Source organism: Pan paniscus, chromosome 1, assembly GCF_029289425.2.
Source record: "Pan paniscus chromosome 1, NHGRI_mPanPan1-v2.0_pri, whole genome shotgun sequence".
NCBI classification, from domain to species: domain Eukaryota; kingdom Metazoa; phylum Chordata; class Mammalia; order Primates; family Hominidae; genus Pan; species Pan paniscus.
This window is the reverse complement of record NC_073249.2, coordinates 170,238,603-170,261,544: the sequence shown is the minus strand read 5'-3', so window position 1 is coordinate 170,261,544 and position 22,942 is coordinate 170,238,603. Positions and strand designations below refer to the sequence as shown.

Below are 22,942 nucleotides of genomic sequence, written 5' to 3'. Positions count from 1 at the left end.
CACATCTAGAAGACATCTGTACTTACCAAGTAAACTATATTTCACATCGTTTATTTTTGCTAATCCAAGCACAAAAAGTGTCTCATCTCATGATTAGCAGAAATAAATAAGACCAGAGTGAACTGACAGCAGTCATTCACATCACAAACACAGCATGCTGACACTTTGACTAGTCTAGGCAGAGGCTGATGCTGTGAGTTAGGCTTGACAAGTTAATCACTGGTTAAAGTTCAGTATGCCTAGATATTTCTGAAGTACTGAAAATAGCAGAGGATGCCCCATGATTGACCTAACAGACCTTCACAGTTCCAGAGAACCACTAGTCCAACTCATTTTGGACGACGCTTCAGGGGTTGCCAATGCGAAAGCCAGCATGGAGTAGTGGAGAAAAGCGTGGGATTCAGAAACACGTGGAGAATATAGGCAGTAGGGCCTAGTAGTTAAGAATGACCTCACCAGGCAGACGTCTGACCCCACCTCTCAAACTCACTCACTGCACCACCTTTGGTAAGTTATTTTTAACCTCTCTTACCTCCGTTCTGTAAAATGGAGACAATAGTAACAAGTACTTTATAGGCTCATTGGGAGGATTAAATAAGAGAATGTACACACGCTGCTTAACCTGGTGAGAGGTACCTAGCTAGCACTCAATAAATGTCAGCAATCGTCATTATTTAGTCAAGCTTGAGTCCAAATTCCAGCCCCGATACATATCAGCTGTAAGAACTTGGGCAAATCATTTGCCGTCTCTGAGCTGCAAAACCAGGTTTTACACATTTCCCTTATTCTGTTATTAAAAAGGTTAAGTGAGAGATCATGTGAAGCACCTAACAATAAATGGGGATCCCTTTTCCTCACCCTTTTGTAATATTTGAGGTTCAATTTTCACATACTTACAACTTGATTTTTTAGTGCATTTATAGCTCAACTCATTATTCAGGATTTGTATTTGTGTCTTATATTCTTTAATATTTCTTGGCATCCAGCACATGAGTCTAAAAGATACATGGTAATTTTAGTTCCTAAGATGACAACTACAGATACGCAGCCATATATCCAGAGGTGGGGAAAAGGGTGAAAAATCAGCCTCATCAGAAACTGAAAATAGATGGGTTTCTATTTCATGCCTTTAAAATATTGTAAAGCAGATCCCAGGGATATATAGGTTTTACTATTTGCATGTTTAACTGTTTTCAAAGTACTCTGAAGATCCATTCTTTGTTCTGCTGAGACAAGAGCCTGTACGTCACAGTCACAGCCTGCTTTGTGGAAGTGCTACTCAGTGGGTGAGCGGGTCTAGCTGACCACCCAGCATCGATTTCCCAGTCAGCTTATTGTTCTCTGTTCACTCATCTTAAACCCAGTGGCACCACTAAACTGATTCAAAACGTGTTTCTTTGTGAAAAATCCCTCTAAAAACAAAGTGACGCTTTAGTGGTTTTATGAATATGTTAATTCCAAATCTTCAGGAAAATTCTGGCATTGTTTCCCTTACATGTTTGCATTAATCTTAAGGTATTTCTTTTTTTTTTTTTTTTTTTTTTTTTGAGACGGAGTCTCGCTCTGTCACCCAGGCTGGAGTGCAGTGGCGCGATCTCGGCTCACTGCAAGCTCTGCCTCCCGGGTTCACGCCATTCTCCTGCCTCAGCCTCCCACGTAGCTGGGACTACAGGCACACGCCACCAAGCCTGGCTAATTTTTTGTATTTTTAGTAGAGACGGGGTTTCACTGTGTTAGCCAGGATGGTCTCAATCTCCTGACCTCGTGATCCACCCGCCTCGGCCTCCCAAAGTGCTGGGATTACAGGCGTGAGCCACAGCACCCAGCCCAATCTTAAGGTATTTCTAAAATGATGCAGCCTCAACGGAAAACAGTTTGGCAGTTCCTCAAAAAGGTAAACATGGAGTTACTATGTGATCCAGGAATTCCACTCCTAGGTATACAGACCCAAGAGAACTGAAAGCATTTATATGGATATTCATAGCAGCACTATTCATAATGGCCAAAAAGTGGAAATCACCCAAATGTTCATCAAGTGGTGAAGGTAAAAATGAAATGTGTTATATCTACATAATGGAATATTATTTGACAATAAAAAGAAATGAAGGATACAGGCTGCAATATGAATGAACCTTAAAAACAGTACGCCAAGCGGAAGAAGCCAGTCACGAAAGACTACATATTATATGATTATACTTACATGAAATATTCAGAACAGGCAAATCTATGGAGAAAGAAATTGGATTCGTGGTTGCCATAAGATGTGGGAAGGTGGAGGAAAAATAGGGAGTGACTGGTAGTGGGTATCGTTTCTTTTTGCAGTGATGAAATGTTCTAAAATTGGTTGTGGCGATAGTTACCTAACCGTGAAGATACTAAAAACCAAAAAAAAAGAAAAGATACTAAAAACCAATGAATCGTGTGCTTTAAAGAAAGGAATTGCATAGTATGTGAATATCTCAATAAAGCTCTTTGAAAAAAATACCATTGCAACCCAGGAAAAACCCTTTCTCTAAGCCAAGAGGATTTATAGCCCACTTATTTTAAGGGGCATTTGAGAAACTTAAAAAGTCCAGAACAACAACAAAAGAATATAACTCACAGCCTCGTCTTCATAATAAGGCTATGCACATAAAAAAGCATTTACTAATAGATTTCATAAATCTCCTATAAATCCTGCATTTAAAGTGTTTCTGGAAGGAGTGGCCTCACCATAGTTCAGAGGCTCCCAACCTGGAGTTCAGGAAGTACCTGTCATGTCTTTCTTTTTTTTTCTTTTTGAGACGAGTCTCGCTCTGTCGCCCAGGCTGGAGTGCAGTGGCATGATCTCGGCTTACTGCAACCTCCACCTCCCGGGTTCAAGCAATTCTCTGCCTCAGCCTCCCGAGTGGCTGGGACTACAGGTGCCCACCACCATGCCTGGCTAATTTTTTTGTATTTTTAGTAGAGATGGGGTTTCACCATCTTGGCCAGGCTGGTCTTGAACTCCTGACCTTGTGATCCACCCGACTCGGCCTCCCAAAGTGCTGGGATTACAGGCGTGAGCCACCGCACCCGGCCCTGTCATGTCTTTCTTATCCAGCCCTCTCTGCTCCCACCACAATACCCTCGGTTCAGCTTGCACTTGCCACCCCACTGGTCTTTAGCTCCTCTGCCTCTCATTTGCCTACCCTCAAATCCAGTCATCTCTCCCAAACCCAAATAAGATTAAATTAATTCCCTCCTCCAATCTTCTCATGAATATGTTCATTCCAAAGGTCTTTTATAAAACTATTGTATTTTTCTTACATACTGTAACTAGCCTTTAGTTTTTTGTTTTTATTTTTGTTTTTTTGAGATGTAGTCTCGCACTGTCACCCGGGCTGGAGTGCAATGGCTCTCTCAGCTCACTGCAACCTCTGCCTCCCAGGTTCAAGTGATTCTCCTGCCTCAGCCTCCTGATTAGCTGGGATTACAGGCGCCTGCCACCACACCTGGCTAATTTTTTGTATTTTTGTTAGAGACGGGGTTTCACTATGTTGGCCAGGCTGGTCTCAAACTCCTGACCTCGTGATCTGCCCGCCTCGTCCTCCCAAAGTGCTGGGATTACAGGTGTGAGCCACTGCACCCAGCCGCCTTTAGATATTTCTAAAATGGTGCAGCCACTATGAAAAACAGTTTGGCAGTTCCTCAAAAAGGTAAATGTGGAGTTACCATAGGACCCAGCAATTTCACTCCTAGGTAGTAGGTTTCTCTATGAAATCTTCCAAGATAAAAATAAAAAGAAAAACAAAAAGAAAACTTCATTTGCTCTCCTGGTTCACCAAAATAAAACTCAAATTCCTTAGCTGCCTGCCATACCCAGTCCCCTTTCATAATCTAGCTCTAACCTATCTCTCCAGCCTCATCTCCAATGTCCTCCTTTCCACCCCCGCACAGTGCAAACACACAATATTGACATTCCAGCCTCCAGCTACTCACTCTTCCCAAATACGTCCCTGCTTCCAAGTCTCAGCACCTGTGCTTCACTCTGCTGCAATACCTTCTCCCCCTTCCTGGCTTGTGAGCTATTATTCATCTTGCAAGACCCAGCTCCACACCCTCAGGCAAGCTTCATCACTCTTCACTGTGCTGCTAGAGTAGGCCCTCCCTCAAGGCTCCAAAGTCATCACTTATATAGTGTTCGTCATTAGGCAAAAGCCTGTTCCACTTTCACCAGCCTGGGAATTCCTTAAGGCCATGGAAACCCTGGGGCCTGGCATATAGTAGGTGCTCAAGAATCATCTGCAGAAGACAAGGCTTATACCTGAAAGACAGGTACAAACATAGGCTTAATAGGCTCTCTAGAAATTATACTGATTGATACCACAAACTAATTTGGGGGCCAGATATAAAGAAACCATCAATGAGAATGGCTTCCTTCGTGTCAATGTAATAGTGTATTATGTGTTTTAGGGATACATAAACAGGAACCAAAGCACACTACTTATTATGACAAGGCGCTTACAATGATTTGCATTTCTCTGCAAAACTCTTTAGGCATATAATTTTGTTAATTTGTGACAAACCTCAAAAACACACTTACCACCAATACCTTGATTGCAATATATACTTTCAAAGCACACAGAAATCAAGTTCCTTTCAAAGGTTTCCAAAAGAGTCTGAAGTGCGTTGTTTTGTTTGGTTTGTTTTAAATTTGGGAATTTAAATGCAGATCATAATTTATAATTTAACCCAGACTTAAGGTAAGAATAGTTTCACAAGGATGTTCAAGAACCTGACCTAGCCTTCTTTTGAATGTTGGCACTGACAATGCGTGACCTTGAGAAGTCTGTTTAATCTGAGACTGTTTCATCCTCAGTCACATGGGAATAAGGAGAGTTTGTTGAGAGGCTTTTAAAAAGCAAAAATAAATAAATAAATAATAAAAAGCAAAAACTTTGAAAACATGGAGTCTCTTTTTTCTCCCCTGAGATACATCATTTGAAAAAGGTGGCACCTGTTCCAGCTCAAATCATTCAGCAGTGATCTTGGTAATAAGTACTTTCCTGAAAAAATACCAGTTTGAAGAAAAGTAATATTTCAAAACACTGCCTAGCCCTTCACATTTGTCCCACGTATCTTTGGCTTCACTCAGCTAACATCCACTGATATGGATTAAAAGTTAAACCTGTTTGTCTTGTTCCTTTTTCTACTGACGCATGCAAGAGAGAGAGCTCTCCAGGGAACTCTCCTCATGAATAATATCAAATTTCAAACCAACAAGTCCACATCCGAAAAGCAGAATGGTAGAAAGGCAAGACCTTGGTTCTAGGTCCTCCTCTTTCACTATCACTGGACAATTACTAACCAACCAAGACCTCTAGTTCCCATTTGTGAACCAAGGGCATTGACTAGGATGTGGTGATGATAATGACTGCAGCAACTACCTCTTGAGTGTCTCTATGCACCAGGCACTGTACTAGGCATGTCCCCACCACGTCACAGTGCACACAGAATCTCATTTCGTAAATGAGGATTTATGAGGCATCACAGAGATCAAGTAAACTTGCTTAAGCTTCTATGGCCAATAATAGTGAGCAAACTCCAGTCTGACTCCAAAGCCCGTGCTATTCCCCTCACACCTCTCTCCCTTCCCCAGCTCAAAAAGGCCTATTTTTCTAACTGACATTAAAAAATGACCTTGGTATCGTTGATAATGAAATCTCCAAGGTACTTCCAAATTCTAAAGATTCCATGAATCTAGGCAATGAGGAATTGCTCCAATGGTATTCTCTTTATTATGTCTACAGAGAAGCTTATTCATCAAGCTTTAAGCTGTTTTGCAATTATTTACATATTACTCTGTCTACTCCACTGCCCAATAATATCCTTAAGACCAAAATAAATAAAATGGAAAGAAATGAAAAAGACTGCTTTGATTGCATTAATTGCAATCAATTAATTGCAAATTAAAAAGTGGGGCAGCAAGGTAACCTGACAAGAGCTCTGGAAAAGTTGGTGACTGCTTTCTAGCTGGGTACCCTTGTGCAAGTTACTTAACATCTCTGAGCTACAGTTCCCTCTTCTATAAAAGGGATCGTCTCTATACCACATGATTGGCCTGTATAATAAATATGGTAGCCTAGCTCAGTACCTTCCTTCCTCAGCAAATACAGAGGGTCCCCTAGATGACCAGCATTTCGATCATTTCCAATCATTTCTGTTCTTTTTTTTTTTTGAGACAGAGTCTCGCTCTATCACCCAGCCTGGAGTGCAGTGGCGTGATCTTGGCTCACTGCAGCCTCTGCCAACTGGGTTCCAGCAATTCTCCTGCCTCAGCCTCCAGAGTAGCTGGGATTACAGGCACACACCACCATGCCCGGCTAATTTTTGTATTTTTAGTAGAGACGGGGTTTCACCATGTTGACCAGGCTAGTCTCGAAATTCTGACCTCAGGTGATCCACCTGCCTCAGCCTCCCAAAGTGCTAGGATTACAGGTGTGAGCCACCACGCCTGGCCTTGCTGTTCTTTTAGTTTGGTTTTCCTCTGGGCTGTTGAATGACACGAATGACCCAAGTGAGAGTTGACCCTAAAACAGACCACGTGTCTAAATTCTCTCCCACCCTTCCTAAGGCATATCTGTCTTTCTCTCAAGATAATATGGCCTTCTCCCTTTCAAAGGGGAAGAATGCAACCACCAAAGCCTATTGAGGTTCCTGCACTTTGACTTTCCCAGAAAGGGTCAGGAAACCTGCCACTGCTTTTCTTTAGCTAATGGAAAACATTTGTGTCCACTCTGCTTGGTGTTTTCTTGGGATTCTTCTCAGAATCTTTTTCCTTAATACAGTTGAGGCAACTTTGCTGCCAAGAAATAAGAGGATTTTATAGAACCATTGAGGAGTAAGAAAACTGGGAGGAAAATGAAAATTCGACTCTATGAAGAACAATAGCAACTTCATTCCTACCTGATAATGATAACGTGATTTTGAACTTTTCAAAATGCTTTCAGTTTCATTATCTCACCTGGGTTTCACAACAAACAAGTATTACCAGGTTTGCTTATTTCACAGATGAGGAAACTGAAGCCTGGAGGAGGTTAAATAATTTTTGCCCAAAATTACATGCTGGCAAAAGGTGGCTGTTAGCTTTATGTCAGGATTCAAACACAGATTTGGGGAAATTCAAAGCTTGTATTGTTTCTACACTACTTTGCCAAGCTTATTTTATCTTCTAAAGGCTCTATTTAGGAATCTAATTTATTCCTGCTTCACCTTGCACTCATGCACAAACTTCAATATCTCAAAAGAAAATATTTAAAATTAACACCTCATTTATCCAAAGGGGTCACATGGCTGGCAACTTCAATTACATAGAGTTCGGTTTACAACCAGAAAATACATAAAGATTTTAGCCTCTTGGCATTAGAAACAACACCAAGTCTTTGCACTGAAAGACACAGGACACCTTCAGGTCTGCATCCGGGGTAATTTTCCATTCGGAAGAATTCTTGCAAACTTGATTATCTTTACTGAAAAAGACAGGTGCACTGGTCACAAACAAACAAACAAAAAAAGTACAGACAACCTAACAATGCAGAAAATGCCAGAACATTCAGTGCAGGGACAAAAAGCCCACTACATAATTAAATTGCCCTTAAGATATCAGCTGTTAAACAACATAGTGATTCTAAAATTGGCCTGATAAGAATCACCGGCAGCGTTTATAAAACACAGAATCCCAGGTCCTGGCTCAAAGCCAGCTGAATCTGAATATCCTGGAGAAGAGTCCAAGAATCTGTATTTCATACCAGATAGGCCCCATGTTAGGTGAGTTTATGAAATACTGGTGTAATAGGCAACCCCAAAACAAAGTATTACTCCTCACATAACGTGTACTGGATTGAACTGACACACAGGACAGGGTTTCTCCATAAATATAACTGCCTACACAGGGAAGAAGCCCTTGACTATGGTCTCATTAGCATCACGCTATGACCAACTGGGCTTTCTAGCCCAAACAACTGCACAGGAAAGGGTAAAGGAAGAATCTAAAATTGACAGGTAATCAAAAGGGTTAAAAGCAGAAAAGGGGCCTGGCACGGTGGCTCACACCTGTAATCCCAGCACTTTGGGAGGCTGAAGCGGGCAGATCACAAAGTCTGGAGATCGAGACCATCTTGGCTAACATAGTGAAACCCTGTCTCTACTAAAATACAAAAAATTAGCTAAGCATGGTGGCACGTGCCTGTAGTCCCAGCTACTCAGGAGGCTGAGGCAGGAGAATCGCTTGAATCTGGGAGGCAGAGGTTGCAGCGAGCCAAGATCACGCCATTGCACTCCAGCCTGGGTGACAGAGAAGACTCTGTCTCAAAAAAAAAAAAACCCTAACCATTATGGACAGTGAATAAAAGCTTTTAACCATATTAGAAAAGTCAACAGGGCTTACCTACTAAATGATCCTAGGCTGGAGTGCAGTGACACAATCATGGCTCACTGCAGCCTCCAACTCCTAGTCTCAAGGTATCCTCCTGCCTCAGCCTCCCAAGAAGCTGGGCTACAGCTACAGGTTTGCACCACCGAGCCCGGTTAATTTTTGATTTTTTTGTAGAGACAAGGTCTCACTATATTGCCCAAGCTGATCTCGAACTCCTTAGCTCAAGTAATCCTCCTGCCTCTGCCTCCCAAAGTGCTGGGATTACAGGAGTAAGCCACTGCACCCAACGAGGCTCTTTTCTTTATTTTAGTCTACGAAGGATGGTTGGCTAGGCAATTTACCGGTTGATTAATGAAAATATGTAAATTTCAGGAAGCAGGTGAAAGGACACATCTGGCGTAGGAAAAATCTAGTCAGTTTCTCAACGTATTGCCTTAACCTTAGTAAAAGCAGTGCTTACCTCCCCTCCAGAATTAACACCAACTTAAGCTAATTTTCAACATTAATTCTTTGGTCATACATATATAACAATTCAATTAATGACAAATGGTCTAAGAGGGGCAGTGGGTAGGTTTCTACATCACAATATCTACCAGCCTAGACTTATAAAATTGTTACAGCTAGAAGGACACTGAAAGATGGTCTAGTTCCTTCCCTTTTTCGCAATGGTAAAGAAACTGAGACTCAGAAAATTTAAATGAATTTTTCCAAAGCTGTACAGTACAGTGGCAGTACAAGACTATAATGACTGTCTCTAGTTTGTGATGATTCACAGAGCTAATATATAATGAAGAGCTCAGCAGAGTAGATGCATAGGGTAGACATTCAGCATATGTCAAGTCTCTAATGTCAAGCCTCTACTAGAAATCGGTCACCGCATGTTTAATGGCAATAATAGACATAATCCCACACAGTCATTTTGCAGGTGGAAAAAAACTGAGACACACAGAAAACCAACTCATCCACACAATGCAACTCGATAGTGGCACTGGCCAACCTGGAACCTGAAGCTTCTGACTCTAAGTGTCTTTTTTTCACTATACCATGCTGCCCCTCTCTCACTATTTAAAGTAAATAATAATAAATGATGACTCTATGTATCCCATATATAGAACCAGTTCTAGAATTTTAGCTCAACCATTTAGTTGGAAATCAAAAAACATCCAAAAACGTGGTGGAGCAACCAAATTAAATAGCACGGTTGCTGACCACCCAAATTCTGTATCACTGACTGGAAGACTGGGACCAACTTTATTTTTCTGCTTTGGTGCAAATGGGTAACTGGGAAATCGGGACAGGCAGAACTTTCTGCAAACCGAGCTTCAGAATTTTCTGATAAGAACCTGAATTTCAAGATTCTTCAGGTGGGGAAAGGACTCCACTCATGCTAAACTGAGAATTGGGGATCAATTCAAATCGACTTCAGTGTTAGTCTATCCTTCCCTTTTCTGAGACATGGTTTCTGGTTTATAAAATGGAGATAATTTATTCATAGGGGTTGCATTAAAGCGTGCATATATGAATTTATATAAAAAAGAGACTAACAGAGCTTAAAAAGACAATAATTGTTCCTCCCTTCTTACCTGGGAATCGTCTGTCACTCTTCTGTAACCCCATACACCACAATCAATGTACAAAAACCAGGAGGTGATAAATATTACTTAATTAAAAGGAAAACAAAATCAATTTCAGGAAAACTATCACGCAAAGATTCATAACTGTATTTAAAAGCAATTAATCGGTAAAGATAGCTGTCCAATGAAAGGTAAACTCCCACTGGTGTTATTTGACACCAGATTGTCTTGGCTTTCAAACAAGAGTAGACTTCTGCTTTTTCACCAAGAATTTAACGTTCTAAAAAGGTATGTGAAACAAGTTAAACTACTTGCATATTTCCACTTACATAACACTGACATAGCACATCAGCTTTTATTTTTTCCAGATACTAGATGAAGTTTCGTACATATTCCTGTGAGAGAATAAACAGAAAACTGTCTCTCTTCTTAATATATTAGTGCCCTGTAATCCAGACCGTATGATCAATAAACTATATAAAAATTAAATTATACTGACGGTCTTAGGCAAAAAGTGGAAACAATTTTTTTTAGGACTGTGGTGTGCGGAATATTAAAATCACATGTTGTGCTATTAATTTTTCTTTTGGAAGCCAAATAGAGTTCTCCTGCATAAATATCTCACCTAAATATTTCTCTTACAAAGAATTTTTCCTGTTAAAGGTGTTTGAGAGACATTTAATTAGTGATATTGTAATTGGCCTGTGCTCACGGGAAACATTGATCAATAAGTCACTTTGAAAATGTTGCCATGGTTTTAATGGCAAAGCACCCCTTAAAACAAGTAGCTATGTGCCTCTATAACAAAATACATGGTCCTGACACCTTATTGCTTTTTGGAGATAAACAAAATCATTTTGTTCAAACATAAGACCAACAGTGAATAAATATAATAAACAGGTTAGAATATTAGCTTTGGGGGGACGGGGGATAGTGGGGCAAATGAAGAACTGAAACGTGCATGTGCACACACCTTTTTTACACCTCCAATGTACAACAGAGTAGCTTGGGTTTTTACATCCCTGGCTAAACTATAGCTGATGGTTGTGTCTTTTTGCAAATTCCTTTACATCTCTTTCCTTTTCACTTTCATAAGACACCATCTCTTGGGACTGCCTTCTAAAATCACAAGGGTGGAAAGGAAATTGTACAAAGGCTGTCAAGCATGTTCCAGCTCTGCTTTCTTAATCACAAAGTAGGAGGTAGGAGGGTATCCTGCACAGGCACTCTAAGAAAGAGCTTACCCTGCCACCAACAAAACACACTGAGTAAACACAGGGAGTTCCAGGCAAGTTTACAGCAAACAGCTTCCATGTGTTTAGTGCTTCCTTGTACTCCCCTGGGACCAGGGAGGGTCTTTTAAAAATTCAACAGCTTGATTATAAGACTTTAAGTAGTAATCTGTCCCACTGTGCATGATAATAAGCCAGCTGCCTTCAGGAAGGTAGGCCCCCCAGTGACAATTCCTTTACATAGCATCTTAATGTTGAATTAATGTTGAGAGATGTGGAAATGGGATGTGCCACCTGAACTACAGTGACTTTTCTTCCTTTCCACCCCTCCACCCTTCCACAGAGCACAATTATACCTTCAGCTGTCTCTTCTTACCTGAAGGGGGCCGTTCTTATTTTTAAACTCTAAGAATCCTATCTTTCTTTACTATGGACCATCAAGAGGACACTGCACAGTAAGGACAGTGCTACAGAAAGAGTCATGAATACCAGGGAGGTATAACTCTAGCCTAAGAAGTCTCTGGTCTGCAAAATCTGCATGGACAAATCCATTTCAAAGGGGACTTAAGTCTGTGCAGGAGCTGTATTTTAAGGGAACTGAATTGGGAACACAGATGTTTCTTCAGTTAGCAGAGTTGGCAGAACAGCTTCTGGACCAAATCCGAGTTCTTAATGCGGGAAGGGGCCTTGGAGAGCATCTACTTCAACCCACTCATTCAACTGCTGAGGAAACTGAGGCCCATGAGGCAGTTAAGTGGCACACCCAGCAAGTGGCAAGAGTGGCAGTGTTCTGATGACAAGTACTGTGCGTTTTCCATTACACCATGATTCGCTTTAAAAAAAAAAAATCCTAGGCTGACTTCAACCTTGGAAGTCCTGTTCATTCGTGTGAAGCGCTTTCTCCCTCCCCTACCGAGTTCATAAATCCTCCTCACCCTCCCACTCCAATTCCTTTAACTCCCACCGCTCTTCCAGCTGTGGCTTCCAACGACTTTGGAAAACAGAAGTGGACCATCGCCTCAACTTTCTGGGGGCGCAATTAAATTTGTGGTCCCCAAACAAGATCGCAGCTGGCTTTCCCAGTGCCTCAATGTGCCCATCAGGGAAATGGGGCTCATCACCCCTGCTGCACCGAGTCAGAGAGTGGGCGAGCTAAAACTGATGCCCGTGAAGCCGCCTACCACCTGGCACACAGTAGGCACTCAAGTGATTGCTGAAGCCGTGCCCAGCACCAAGCCCGGGGAAAGCACCTACAGGAGAGAAGCAAGTGAAAAGGCCGGCTAGCCAGTCTGGCGAGCCTGGGCAGCAAAGGCGGAAGGGCTGGATGTTTACATACAGCCGCCGGGAAGGCAGCTCGGCTCCAGGCAGGAGCCCGACTCTCGGGGCGATCCATTTCACTCGGATGGAGGGCGACCAGCTAGCTATACGCTGGCTCTAGAGCACGGCTCAACCAACTTCCCCTACGCTAAAAGGACGAACCCACACCTTCCGCGGGATTCCGCCCGGGCTTCCAACGTGGAGACGACTTTTACTGAGCTGGTTTAACAGTTGCCCACGAACGCTTAAGCACGCCCAGACCCACTCAAGTACAGGCCAAGAAGTCGGTGGGATCGGGGAGGGCGGGGGCTTCGGGCCTGGGCGGCGCGAAGGCTCCCCAGGAAGGCTGCGGGGGCCCCCCGGAGCTGACGGCGCGGCGCGGCGCTGCGCGGCCCCGGACTGGGCTGGGACGCGCGCCGAGGGACGAGGGGCCGAGGGGCCGAGGGACAGCGGGGCTGGGCTCACCCATGAAGAGGCAGAAGAGGTCGAGGCAGATGAGCAGCACCCGCTTGCTGCCGCTCCTCCTCGGGTTGTTGTTGAGCGCCGGGCTGCCGCCGTTCTTGCTCTCCGGGACGATCGCTTTGTCGTACTTGTAGTTTTGCATGGCGCTGGCTGCGGCGCGAGCCTCCCGCCCCGCGAAGACGTCCCGCAACAGCAGCCACACACCCAGGCGCCCGGGTCGCCTCCTGGCCGAGGCTGCTGCGGATAGTGGCGGGTCGGCCCCGGCTCCGGGCGCGGCGGCTAGAGTGTAGCCGGGGCTGCCTGCCTCCAGCTGCAGAAGGTGGTGTTTTCTGCTCCTCCTGCGCGCCTCTGCTTTCCTCTCTCAACCCTAAATCGTTCGAAAGTCCAAGGGGAAGAGAGCCAGATCCCGAGCAGAAACTTTTGCAGAGCTGCGCAGCTTGGGGCGCGCTGTTCTGGCGCGCGTCTGAGTGCGCGAGCGAGCGAGTGGGCAGCGCGGGCGCTCGGCCACCTTCCTCCGCAGCTGGTTCCTTAATGAATGGGAGCTGCGCTGAGCCCAGCAACTCCGGAGCGCCAGCCCCAACTCTAACTTTGCCTCCTCCTCCTCCTCCTCCTCCTCCTCCTCCTCCTCCGGCTCCTCCTGCTCCTCCTGCTGTTGGTGCTGCTGCCGCGGCGGCTGCTGCTGTGATCGCCTGGGTTTGTTTTCTGCACTTTTATTTCACGAGGTCCTTTAAAAAGAGAAGACGTGGGGGGAGAGAGAGAGAGGGACCTCCTTACTTGGCTCGGATGGGATTCCGAAAGCACAGCCCCTTCCTTAAGCTGCCTAAGACGTAGGATAATTAAGGCCACATTTTCCCCCACCCCCTTCAAAAAAAAAAAAAAAAAAAGTCCTAAAAGGAAAAGTTACTCTCAAACCAGAGAAACCGGGAGCCCCTAGCGTTCAGAAACACCAAATTGTCACCAAAGAAAAAATATATATAAATAAAAAGAAACGTTTTCTTGCTGGCCTTGGGTCAAGTAAAAGTTAGGGCTGTACAGCTAAAATGCATTTTTCCTCACCTACAAACCTGAGGCTTTCAGGTCTTTATTGTGACTTGAATTGTATTACCCTGAAAATATAATTTTTAAGGAAAACGAGTTGTTTGTTTGTTTAAGATCTTAACATCCAACACCGGGTACTACGCTAGATTTTGAGAATACTAAAATGAAAAAGACTGCACGACTGTGGAACCACATCTCCTGGATTTCAATCCTGTGACTCCGTGCCTCAGTTTCCCCGTATGTAACTAGAGATAACTGTTCCTTTTCATATACGGTGGTTGTGAAGACTTAATTTGTTAATCCGTATAAGCTCCTAGAACAGTGCCCAGTACATAGGAAGTGCTCTGTGAGGGTTAGCAATTACCTTTTTTCTGGGTGAAGGAGTCTCAGGCAACCCCTCTCTTGGCCCCAAGGGTAATTCTACTACTATGGGGAATTCCAGGGCAGCCAAAATGCTCTCTGCTTGAGTTTCAGACAATCTAACATTTTTCCTTAGAGGCTGGCATCTTATTTTTAATTATTTTATGTGAGTTAATCTTTTTTCCAGATAGAGAATAAACATTTCCTGGGCAAGGGCCTTCCCTTGTATCTTCTATAGTGCCTAGCATGGACCTGGGCACAGTGGACAATAAATGGATGTTTTTTCCAGGTGGTTCTTTGTGTGCATTCAGAAATGGAAATATTTGTAGCTTTTTGATACATTATATGAATCATGTTCTTTCTTACACTGACTTGTTTTGGGTTTTGATAACTTTATATGCAGCCACCATCAACCCTTTCTGGTACAATTGCCCTTTCTGGTACAATGCTTTCACACTCCACACCCCTGCTCTCCTGCACGCTCTGCCTATAATGCATACCCTTTCCTCCTCTAGTTAGGGAAATGCTTCTCTTGCTTTAGTATCCTCTGAAATGTCACCCCCTCTCTGAGTACTTTCTTCATTCCTGCACAGAATTAACTTCACTGTCAACTCTTTGCTTATAACTATTTTTTCCCCCCGAGATGGCGTCTCACTCTATCGCCCAGGCTGGAGTGCAGTGCCTCAATCTTGGCTCACTGCAATCTCCGCCTCCCGGATTCAAGGGATTCTCTTGCCTCAGCCTCCTGAGTAGCTGAGACTACAGGCTCGTGCCACCACACACGGCTATTTTTGTATTTTTAGTAGAGATGGGGCTTCACCATGTTGGTCAGGCTGGTCTCAAATTCCTGACGTCATGATCGCCTGCCTCGGCCTCCCAAAGTGCTAGGATTACAGGCATGAGCCTATCTCAGCCTGATTTGGTGTTACAGATGGTAAAGACTAGCAAATTGTGTAGGTTATCAGCGCCGCGGCATCTCTCTAGTACCTAGCACGGGATTTGCTGTGTACTGAATTAAGCTCAAGTTAGGACCGGTTAGTAAGTGGGGCTTGCAAAGAAAGACAACATTGCTATCTTCTGGAAGCAAGAAGATCTGACTCTCCCAAGAAGTTTTGGAGCTGAAGCATCCAACTGCAAATCACACACAGCACTCTCAATTCAAATAGCACAGGTAAAAGCCAGGGTAGTTCAGAAGGCAGATGCTTGAGATAGCTTTTTCTTGAGAAACACCTTCTCTTGAAAAGTTAAAAGAGTGGAAACAAAACAAGGCCAGGTTCATAATTATTGACATTCTAAGAGGAATTCAGGATTCCAGGGTCTTTGCCTACTCAATTGTCTTTGTAATTATAGTCATCTTTGAAATTCTTAGTCATCAAACCATGCTTTTGGAATTCCAATCTAAAAGCAAGCTTTCTTGAAACTGCAGGCCTCTCTGATCTTTCCCTCCTTGGAGCTCTAAAAGACCTTGAGTATCTACTCAAGGTCTTATTCCACTGGACACGGCCCTATCTGATTACTTCACTTTGCAAATCATGAAATTACCTGCAAAGTGAAATAATAAGACAGGGTCATGTGCAGTGGAATATAGTGGCTTGTCTTACTTGCAAGTGGTCATAATTTGTCCCTCAAACATTGTTAGCTCCATGAGGCGAGAGCCTTGACCTTAATACCACAATAAATAATGGTGAAATCCTAAGTCAAAGAAAGAAATAGTAACTACATGAATTTTATAGGTACCTCCCTGTATGTTTCCTGTCTGCTTTTCCTTATCTGTGAAATGACTTTTATTAATTTAAGAATACACATATTTTTAAAAGTCAGACTGGCTGGGCGCAGTGGCTCACGCCTATAATCGTAGCTCTTTGGGAGGCCAAGACAGGCAGATGGCTTGAGGCCAGGACTCCAAGATCAGCCTGGCCAACATGGTGAAACCCCATCTCTACTAAAAATACTGGTGTGGTGGTACAGACCCATAGTCCCAGCTACTCCCTGAGGCTGAGACACGAGAATTGCTTGAACTGGGCAGGTGGATGTTGCAGTGAGCCCAGATCATGCCACTGCACTCCAGTCTGAGCAACAGAGGGAGACTCTGTCTCAAAAAGCCTGTTATTCCAAAAGCAGATAAAAGGGATAATAAATGGATGTTTAAATAAGACTTTTATATTTCCATTTATAAGGCTCTGTGGGCTATTTTTCCATAACTAAAAGATCATAGTGTTAATTGATGTATGTAGTTCTATGCAAACAGGTATTATATTTGGGTAACTCTTCAAAGGACCGCTACAAATACTTGTTATTATAAAACTGATTTGAACAAGTAATAAAATATAGTGTCAACATATTTCTTTAGATAATGGGAAATAAAGCAGCTAACCAGACATATAAACTTGAAGGCCTCTTTGCCTTAAACCCTAAAGTTGAATAATCTTACCAGCAAATAAATTGCAACAAAACAGACTTGATAATTTAGAATGGTGTCATTTCAAGGTAATTAAGTAATTAGAATTTCTGGCAAACAAACTTACCAAAATTCACACATCAAAATGACATCCAGTTCATTAAATTGGTCTGTATAAAAACTATAACATCAGCAGGGATAAATGCCTTTTTAAGATTGACTTATTGTGTGTGACAACAACAGCACATCATTCTTACATAACTGATACCTCCCAACATTTAAATGGCCTTCATTTCTAAGATCTCTCGTTACCTCATAATTTTCTTTCTCTCTCTTTTTGACTCCCAATATTTAATAATTAATTATTTTTAGTTTTGAAAAGGTATGAATTGGCTCTAGAAATATTGAAGAGGAAAGTAGCTGAGTCCCTTTTATATAAAATTGTATGGTCAAAAAGTAAGAGCCTAAGTTTCTTAAGCCATTGAAATGAACTTAAGAAGACATAGACATTTTGACTAAGAAGAGTCTGTTTATCCAGATTCTTCCAAACTGTTATATTCATATTCCACCTCTGGTTTCTACTAAACAAAAATTGCTAGCTTGCTGCTATAAGTGTTGGATTTGGTATCACGAATGCTTCCAGAGGACTGAATGGAAACATCTACAGTAATACTCCTGAGAAAAGGCAGGAAGGGGCAGGGGATTAGCAGAAGGGTTTCTGCTGTTTGACCTGAGGCAAGCTGAATAACCTCCCTGAACCTCAGTTTCCTCAACTTTTAAATGGGGCTGACATTTTCTGTAGTTGTGAGGAGGGTTTAAAAGTATAAAATGAAATAATACATTTGAAAATGCTTGGTACACAATAGGCAATCAATAAATATTAGTTGAATGTTAATTTTGTTTTTTCTTTGAGATAGAGTCTTGCTCTGTCACCCGGGCTGGAGTGCAGTGGCGCGATCTCAGCTCACTGCAGCCCTCCTGAGTTCAAGCGATTCTCGTGCCACAGCTGGGATTACAGGCATGGCCACCAAGCCTGGCTAATTTTTGTATTTTTAGTACAGACGGGGTTTCGCCATGTTGGCCAGGCTAGTCTTGAACTCCTGGCCTCAAATGGTCCGCCCACCTTGGCCTCCCAAAGTGCTGGGATTATAGGCACGAACCACTGCGTCTGGCAAGTTGAATGTTAATATTTTCAATGAACACTTTATTTCTACAAAATACCTCATTTAAATACAGCTATTTAAAAAGCATTTATCAAGTACCACCTTGAATATAACCATTTAATTGTAGTCATCCTTCCCTAAATAAAATAACATCTTCAGCCTCTCAACTCCTGTCTTTTTAAAATATGCAATTTCTTGAGGTTTCAGAAAGTATTAATTCAAAATACTTATTTTCTTGAACGATTTACTTATATGTTGTTTTCTTCAGGATTGTTTGTGAAATCCAAGAAAAGCCATTTGCTTAAGCTAATAATCTTGTGAGAGTACAAGTGAAAGTACTTTCATTTTAAAAGCACTTTCACATCTATTATCTTATTTTTATCTTTACAACTCACTGAAGTAGGTGGAGTTGCTATCATTAGTCCCATTTTACAGATGAGAAAACTGAGGCAAGCTCACTTAACTGGATAGAACTGGTTTTCCCCATAGGTAAAATGAAAATGATTCTAACATTAGCTCATGCAGGGTGAAGTGTATAATGCTTTACAGTTTATAATATTTATAATACAGTTATACCCCTTACAGTTTATAATGCTATTTACATTCACTGATCTTGTTTCCGAATAGGTAAGGTGGAGATTATTATCCTTGTTTTAGAAATAAGGAAATTGAATCTTGGAAAGATAGGAGATTTGATTAAAGTTGGTGGTGAGGAGATTCCTGAAGAGCCACTGGAATCCAGGTCTCTTAATTTCTAAACTAAGGTTTTTTTCTTTACCCCACAAGGTCTCACACTCAAAGGTGCTCAGAAATTTCTGCTGTTCAACAGTGAATTCACCAAATAACTTAGAGGGACTGAAGAATTAGCTTCATGTCTTTAGTAAAAAGACAGAGGGGAAGTTGTATTTTGTTTGTAATTTCTTACAGGCTTGGAAGGGAACAACATTGTTGCACCTTGTGTCTCTGAAACACATTTGGCTTCATAATTTGTCAAGCAGTTTTTTTGTTACAAAAAGGGAGCTTTAAGAACACAAAATCGTAGTGGTACTGGAAAGCAGTCTTGGATTCATGTCAACATTTTTACCTTTTTACCAGTAGTAATCTTTTCTTAGCTAGAAATTAGAGCAGTTAAGAGCTAATCTTATGGTAATTCAAACAGTTAATGTTGTTCATTAAAAAACAAATTAGAATGGATGGAGGAACTTGCAAATAAAGATGCTTCAGAGAATTTCCAAAACTGGTCAAACTAGAGCTTGGCTGATAACGTAAAAGGAGAGTGATGCTGCCATCTTGTGTCATTATAGGAAAGTGCCATGGCTCCCAAAGTGAAAATGGCAGTAATTGGGGGATGGGGAATGATTGAAATGGGAATTAAGAACTTTTATAGCATACATAAAATAATAGCCAACAGCTATTCGATTTTGACTATCCTAATATTGGTTATTCATTCAATAGAAATTTATTGAGCATCTGTTATGTACCAAAGACTCTTCTATAAGCTAGGGATATGGCAATGAATAAAACAAAAATTCCTGTCCTCATTGAACCTTTAGGCTTTAATTATTTGATATGTGTTAACTCCTTTAATATTCCAAGCTTCCCTGTAAGGAAGGTTTTTTCATTTTACAGATGAGGCTACTGGGGCACAGGAAAGTTAAGTAACTTTAACTGCCAGGTGATAGAGCCTGGATTTGAACCCAGGCAGTCTGAGATAGGAGCCATCAAGTCCTTATTACTATTACTTTTAAATGATTATTTTTCTGGTGAATATTTAGAATTAGCCAGCTGGACTCAGCTTAGATGATCCCAGTTTTTTTGGCCACATCCGAAACGTAAATCAGGAGGCAATTGAACATATGTGTTCTCTCCACCGGGCCTGATCAGGGTGTTGACCTTGGCCACATCAGGGTCATAGAGCTCGTTCATAGCCTGTTTGATCTGGTGCTTGTTTGTTGGCCTTGATATCCACAATGAACCCAAGTGTATAATTGTTTCCTTTTTTGTTTTTGCACATTACTTCCTTTATAGTTTATTATGAAGACTTTCAAATATACAGAAAAGTTGAAAATAATTTACCATGAGCATTCATATGCCCACTCCCTAGAATCCACCATTAATACTTTCTTCTACTTTTTTTATCACGTATCTATCATTCTGTTATCCATCAATCCATCTCGATTGTCATGTTGTTTTCTATCTTCTTCATAGCAGACTCAGTGGTCAGTGGAACTGATGAGGCAGAGTGAGTAAGCTTGTTTCTCCTGGGGGTGCTCATCCAAGGATATTTGGGCTGCTTCCACAACCACAGTGCCTTGGGCCACCAGAAAGAGGGTGACATATGGATCTTTTTTTTTTGTGGCCAAAGCCTTTGTTTTGGCATCAGCTTCGGAGGGGGCAGGAGCATCCTTCTTCATCTTCGGCGCCATCTTGTGAAAGACGTTAATAATTAATCTGTAATGAATAAACTTTGTCTGTGTAAGGCAGCAGCCCCCAACCTTTTTGGCATCAGGGACTGGTTTTTTGGAAGGTAATTTTTCTGTGGACCGGGGAGGGGAGTGGGGGGATGGTTTCAGGATAATTCAAGCACATTACATTTATTGTGCACTTTATTTCTATTATTATTACATTGTAATATATAATGAAATAATTATACAGCTCACCATAATGTAGAATCAGTGGGGCCCCTGAGTTTGTTTTCCTGTGACTAGATGGTCCCATTTGGGAGTGATGGGAGACAGTGACAGATCATCAGGCATTAGATTCTCCTCCTTGCAAGCGCGGTTCACAGTAGGGTTTGTGATCTTATGAGGATCTGATGCCATCGATGATCTGACAGGAGGCAGAGCTCAGGCAGTAATGCGAGCTATGGGGAGCAGCTGTAAATACAGATGAAGCTTTGTTCGCTGGCTGGTGGCTCACCTCCTGCTATGCAGCCCAGTTCCTAACAGGCCACGCATCACTACTGATCTGTGGCCTGGGGGTTGGGGAAGCCTGGTCTAAGGCACACAGGAGAAAGATTAGTGGTTTCTGAAGTGGTACTTTAATTGTGTGCATCTGGGAGAAAAGAGCAGAAGGTTGTTTGTGTGCATGATGTGCACATATATATAAACATTTATGTATTTATTCACTGAATTCAAATATACGTATATATATACACTCACTGTATACATATGTGTATATTTATTCAATGTATACGTGTATTTACTTGCTCATTTAATCATTCATCAAATTTCATGATCACCTTTTCTATGCTAGGATTTATGCTAGGTGCTAGAGATAATCAAATTAATGCTTATGGCTTCTTTCTTCAAATGACTAATTTTTAGAAAAACGTGAACAGGGCCAGGCATGGTGGCTCACACCTGTAATCCCAGCACTTTGGGAGGCCAAAGCGGGTGGGCGAATCACGACTTCAGGAGTTTGAGACCAGCATGGCCAACATGGTGAAACCCTGTCTCTACTAAAAATACAAAAAATTAGTTGGGTGTGGTGGCAGGCGCCTGTAATCCCAGCTACTTGGGAGGCTGAGGCAAGAGAATCACTTGAACCCAGGAGGCGGAGGTTGCAGTGAGCCGAGATCACGCCACTGCACTCCAGCCCAGGGATAGTGCAAGACTCCGTCTCAAAAAAAAAAAAAAAGAAAAACATGTGAACAAATACTTGCAATATTATCATATTTCATTGTAAAGTTTAAATTGTTTTCTTCAAAAAACTATAATTTTCTTCATGAAATTTGATGAAATCATGAAATTTGATGAATGATTAAATGAGCAAGTAAATACACATATCTTCAGACACAAACCACACCATGTTCCTAACATGGTACATAATAATAAGGCTTCAAAAAGTAGTTGTTGAAAGAATGACTAGAGGAAAGTTACAAGCACAAGGTAAGGGTATCAGGGAAAGCTTCAATGAACAGATAAGTCATAGTTGCATATTAAAATTGAAAAAGATGTATAATAACTTAAGTACATAGAAGCACATGTATGAAACCTGTATTTTACATCATTCATAAAACCTAATCCCAGATGGATCATAGACATAAACATGAATAATAAAATAAAACTTCTAGAATAAGATGAAGGATAATATATTCATGATTTTGGGATAGGCAAACATTTCTTAAATAGTAATAAAAAAGCATTGATGACAAAAGAAGAAACGGATAAACTGAAATTCATTAAAATTCATAATTTGTATTTATAAAATACACCAGAGCTGCCAAACTATGGACTGTGTATTAGTCTGTTCTCCCGCTGCTATAAGGATATACCCAAGACTGAGTAATTTATAAAAGAAAGAGGTTTAATTGACTCACAGTTCCACAGGGCTGGGGAGGCCTCAGGGAACTTCTAACCATGGCTTAAGCGGAAGCAAACACGTCCTTCTTCACATGGTGGCAGCAAGGAGAAGTGCAGAGCAAGTGGGGGGGGTGAAGCTCCTTATAAAACTATCAGATCTTGTGAGAACTAACTCACTATCACGAGAACAGGATGGAGGAAACTGCTTCCACGATTCAGTTATCTCCACCTGGTACCTCCCATGACACATGGGGGTTATGGGAATTACAATTCAAAATAAGATTTAGGTGGGGACATAGCCCAACCATATCAGACTATAAACTTAATCCAGCCTGTCAAGTGTTTTTGTACAATATGTGAGCTAAGAATAATTATTAAATTTTTACATGGCCGAAAAACAATCAAAAGAAGAATGATAAAGTTTTTGCTTATTCAGTAAACGTATTGTGTGTAGCTGCTTTTGCACTAAATGGCATAGCTGACTAGTTGCAAAAGAGACCACATGACCTGCAAAACCTAAAATATTTATTATTTGGCTCTTTACAAAAAAAGTTTGACCCCTAAAACATAAAATTAAGAAAATGAAAAGGTAAGCCACAGATTGGAACAATACATGGCCAAAAAGGATATTCACTAAAAGGATGTATATTCAGAGTATGTAAAAGAACTCCTACAAACCAATAAGAAAAAGACAGACAA

The 22,942-nt window shown here is 41.7% G+C and overlaps 1 protein-coding gene across 2 annotated transcripts in view; it reads right to left on the bottom strand.

The window, feature by feature from the left end:
- The window catches only part of PLPP3 (phospholipid phosphatase 3), a 150,722-nt gene that overhangs the window by 70,898 nt on the left and 56,882 nt on the right, over positions 1-22,942 (bottom strand). The window contains exon 3 of one of the 2 annotated variants that reach the window (XM_063601017.1): positions 12,984-13,705. In XM_063601017.1, the coding sequence (XP_063457087.1) occupies positions 12,984-13,122 (139 nt within the window). In that variant the 5' untranslated portion in view covers positions 13,123-13,705. Of the gene's footprint in view, positions 1-12,983; positions 14,037-22,942 lie in introns of those variants that run through there. The other variant, XM_003824211.6, reaches the window with a different exon arrangement.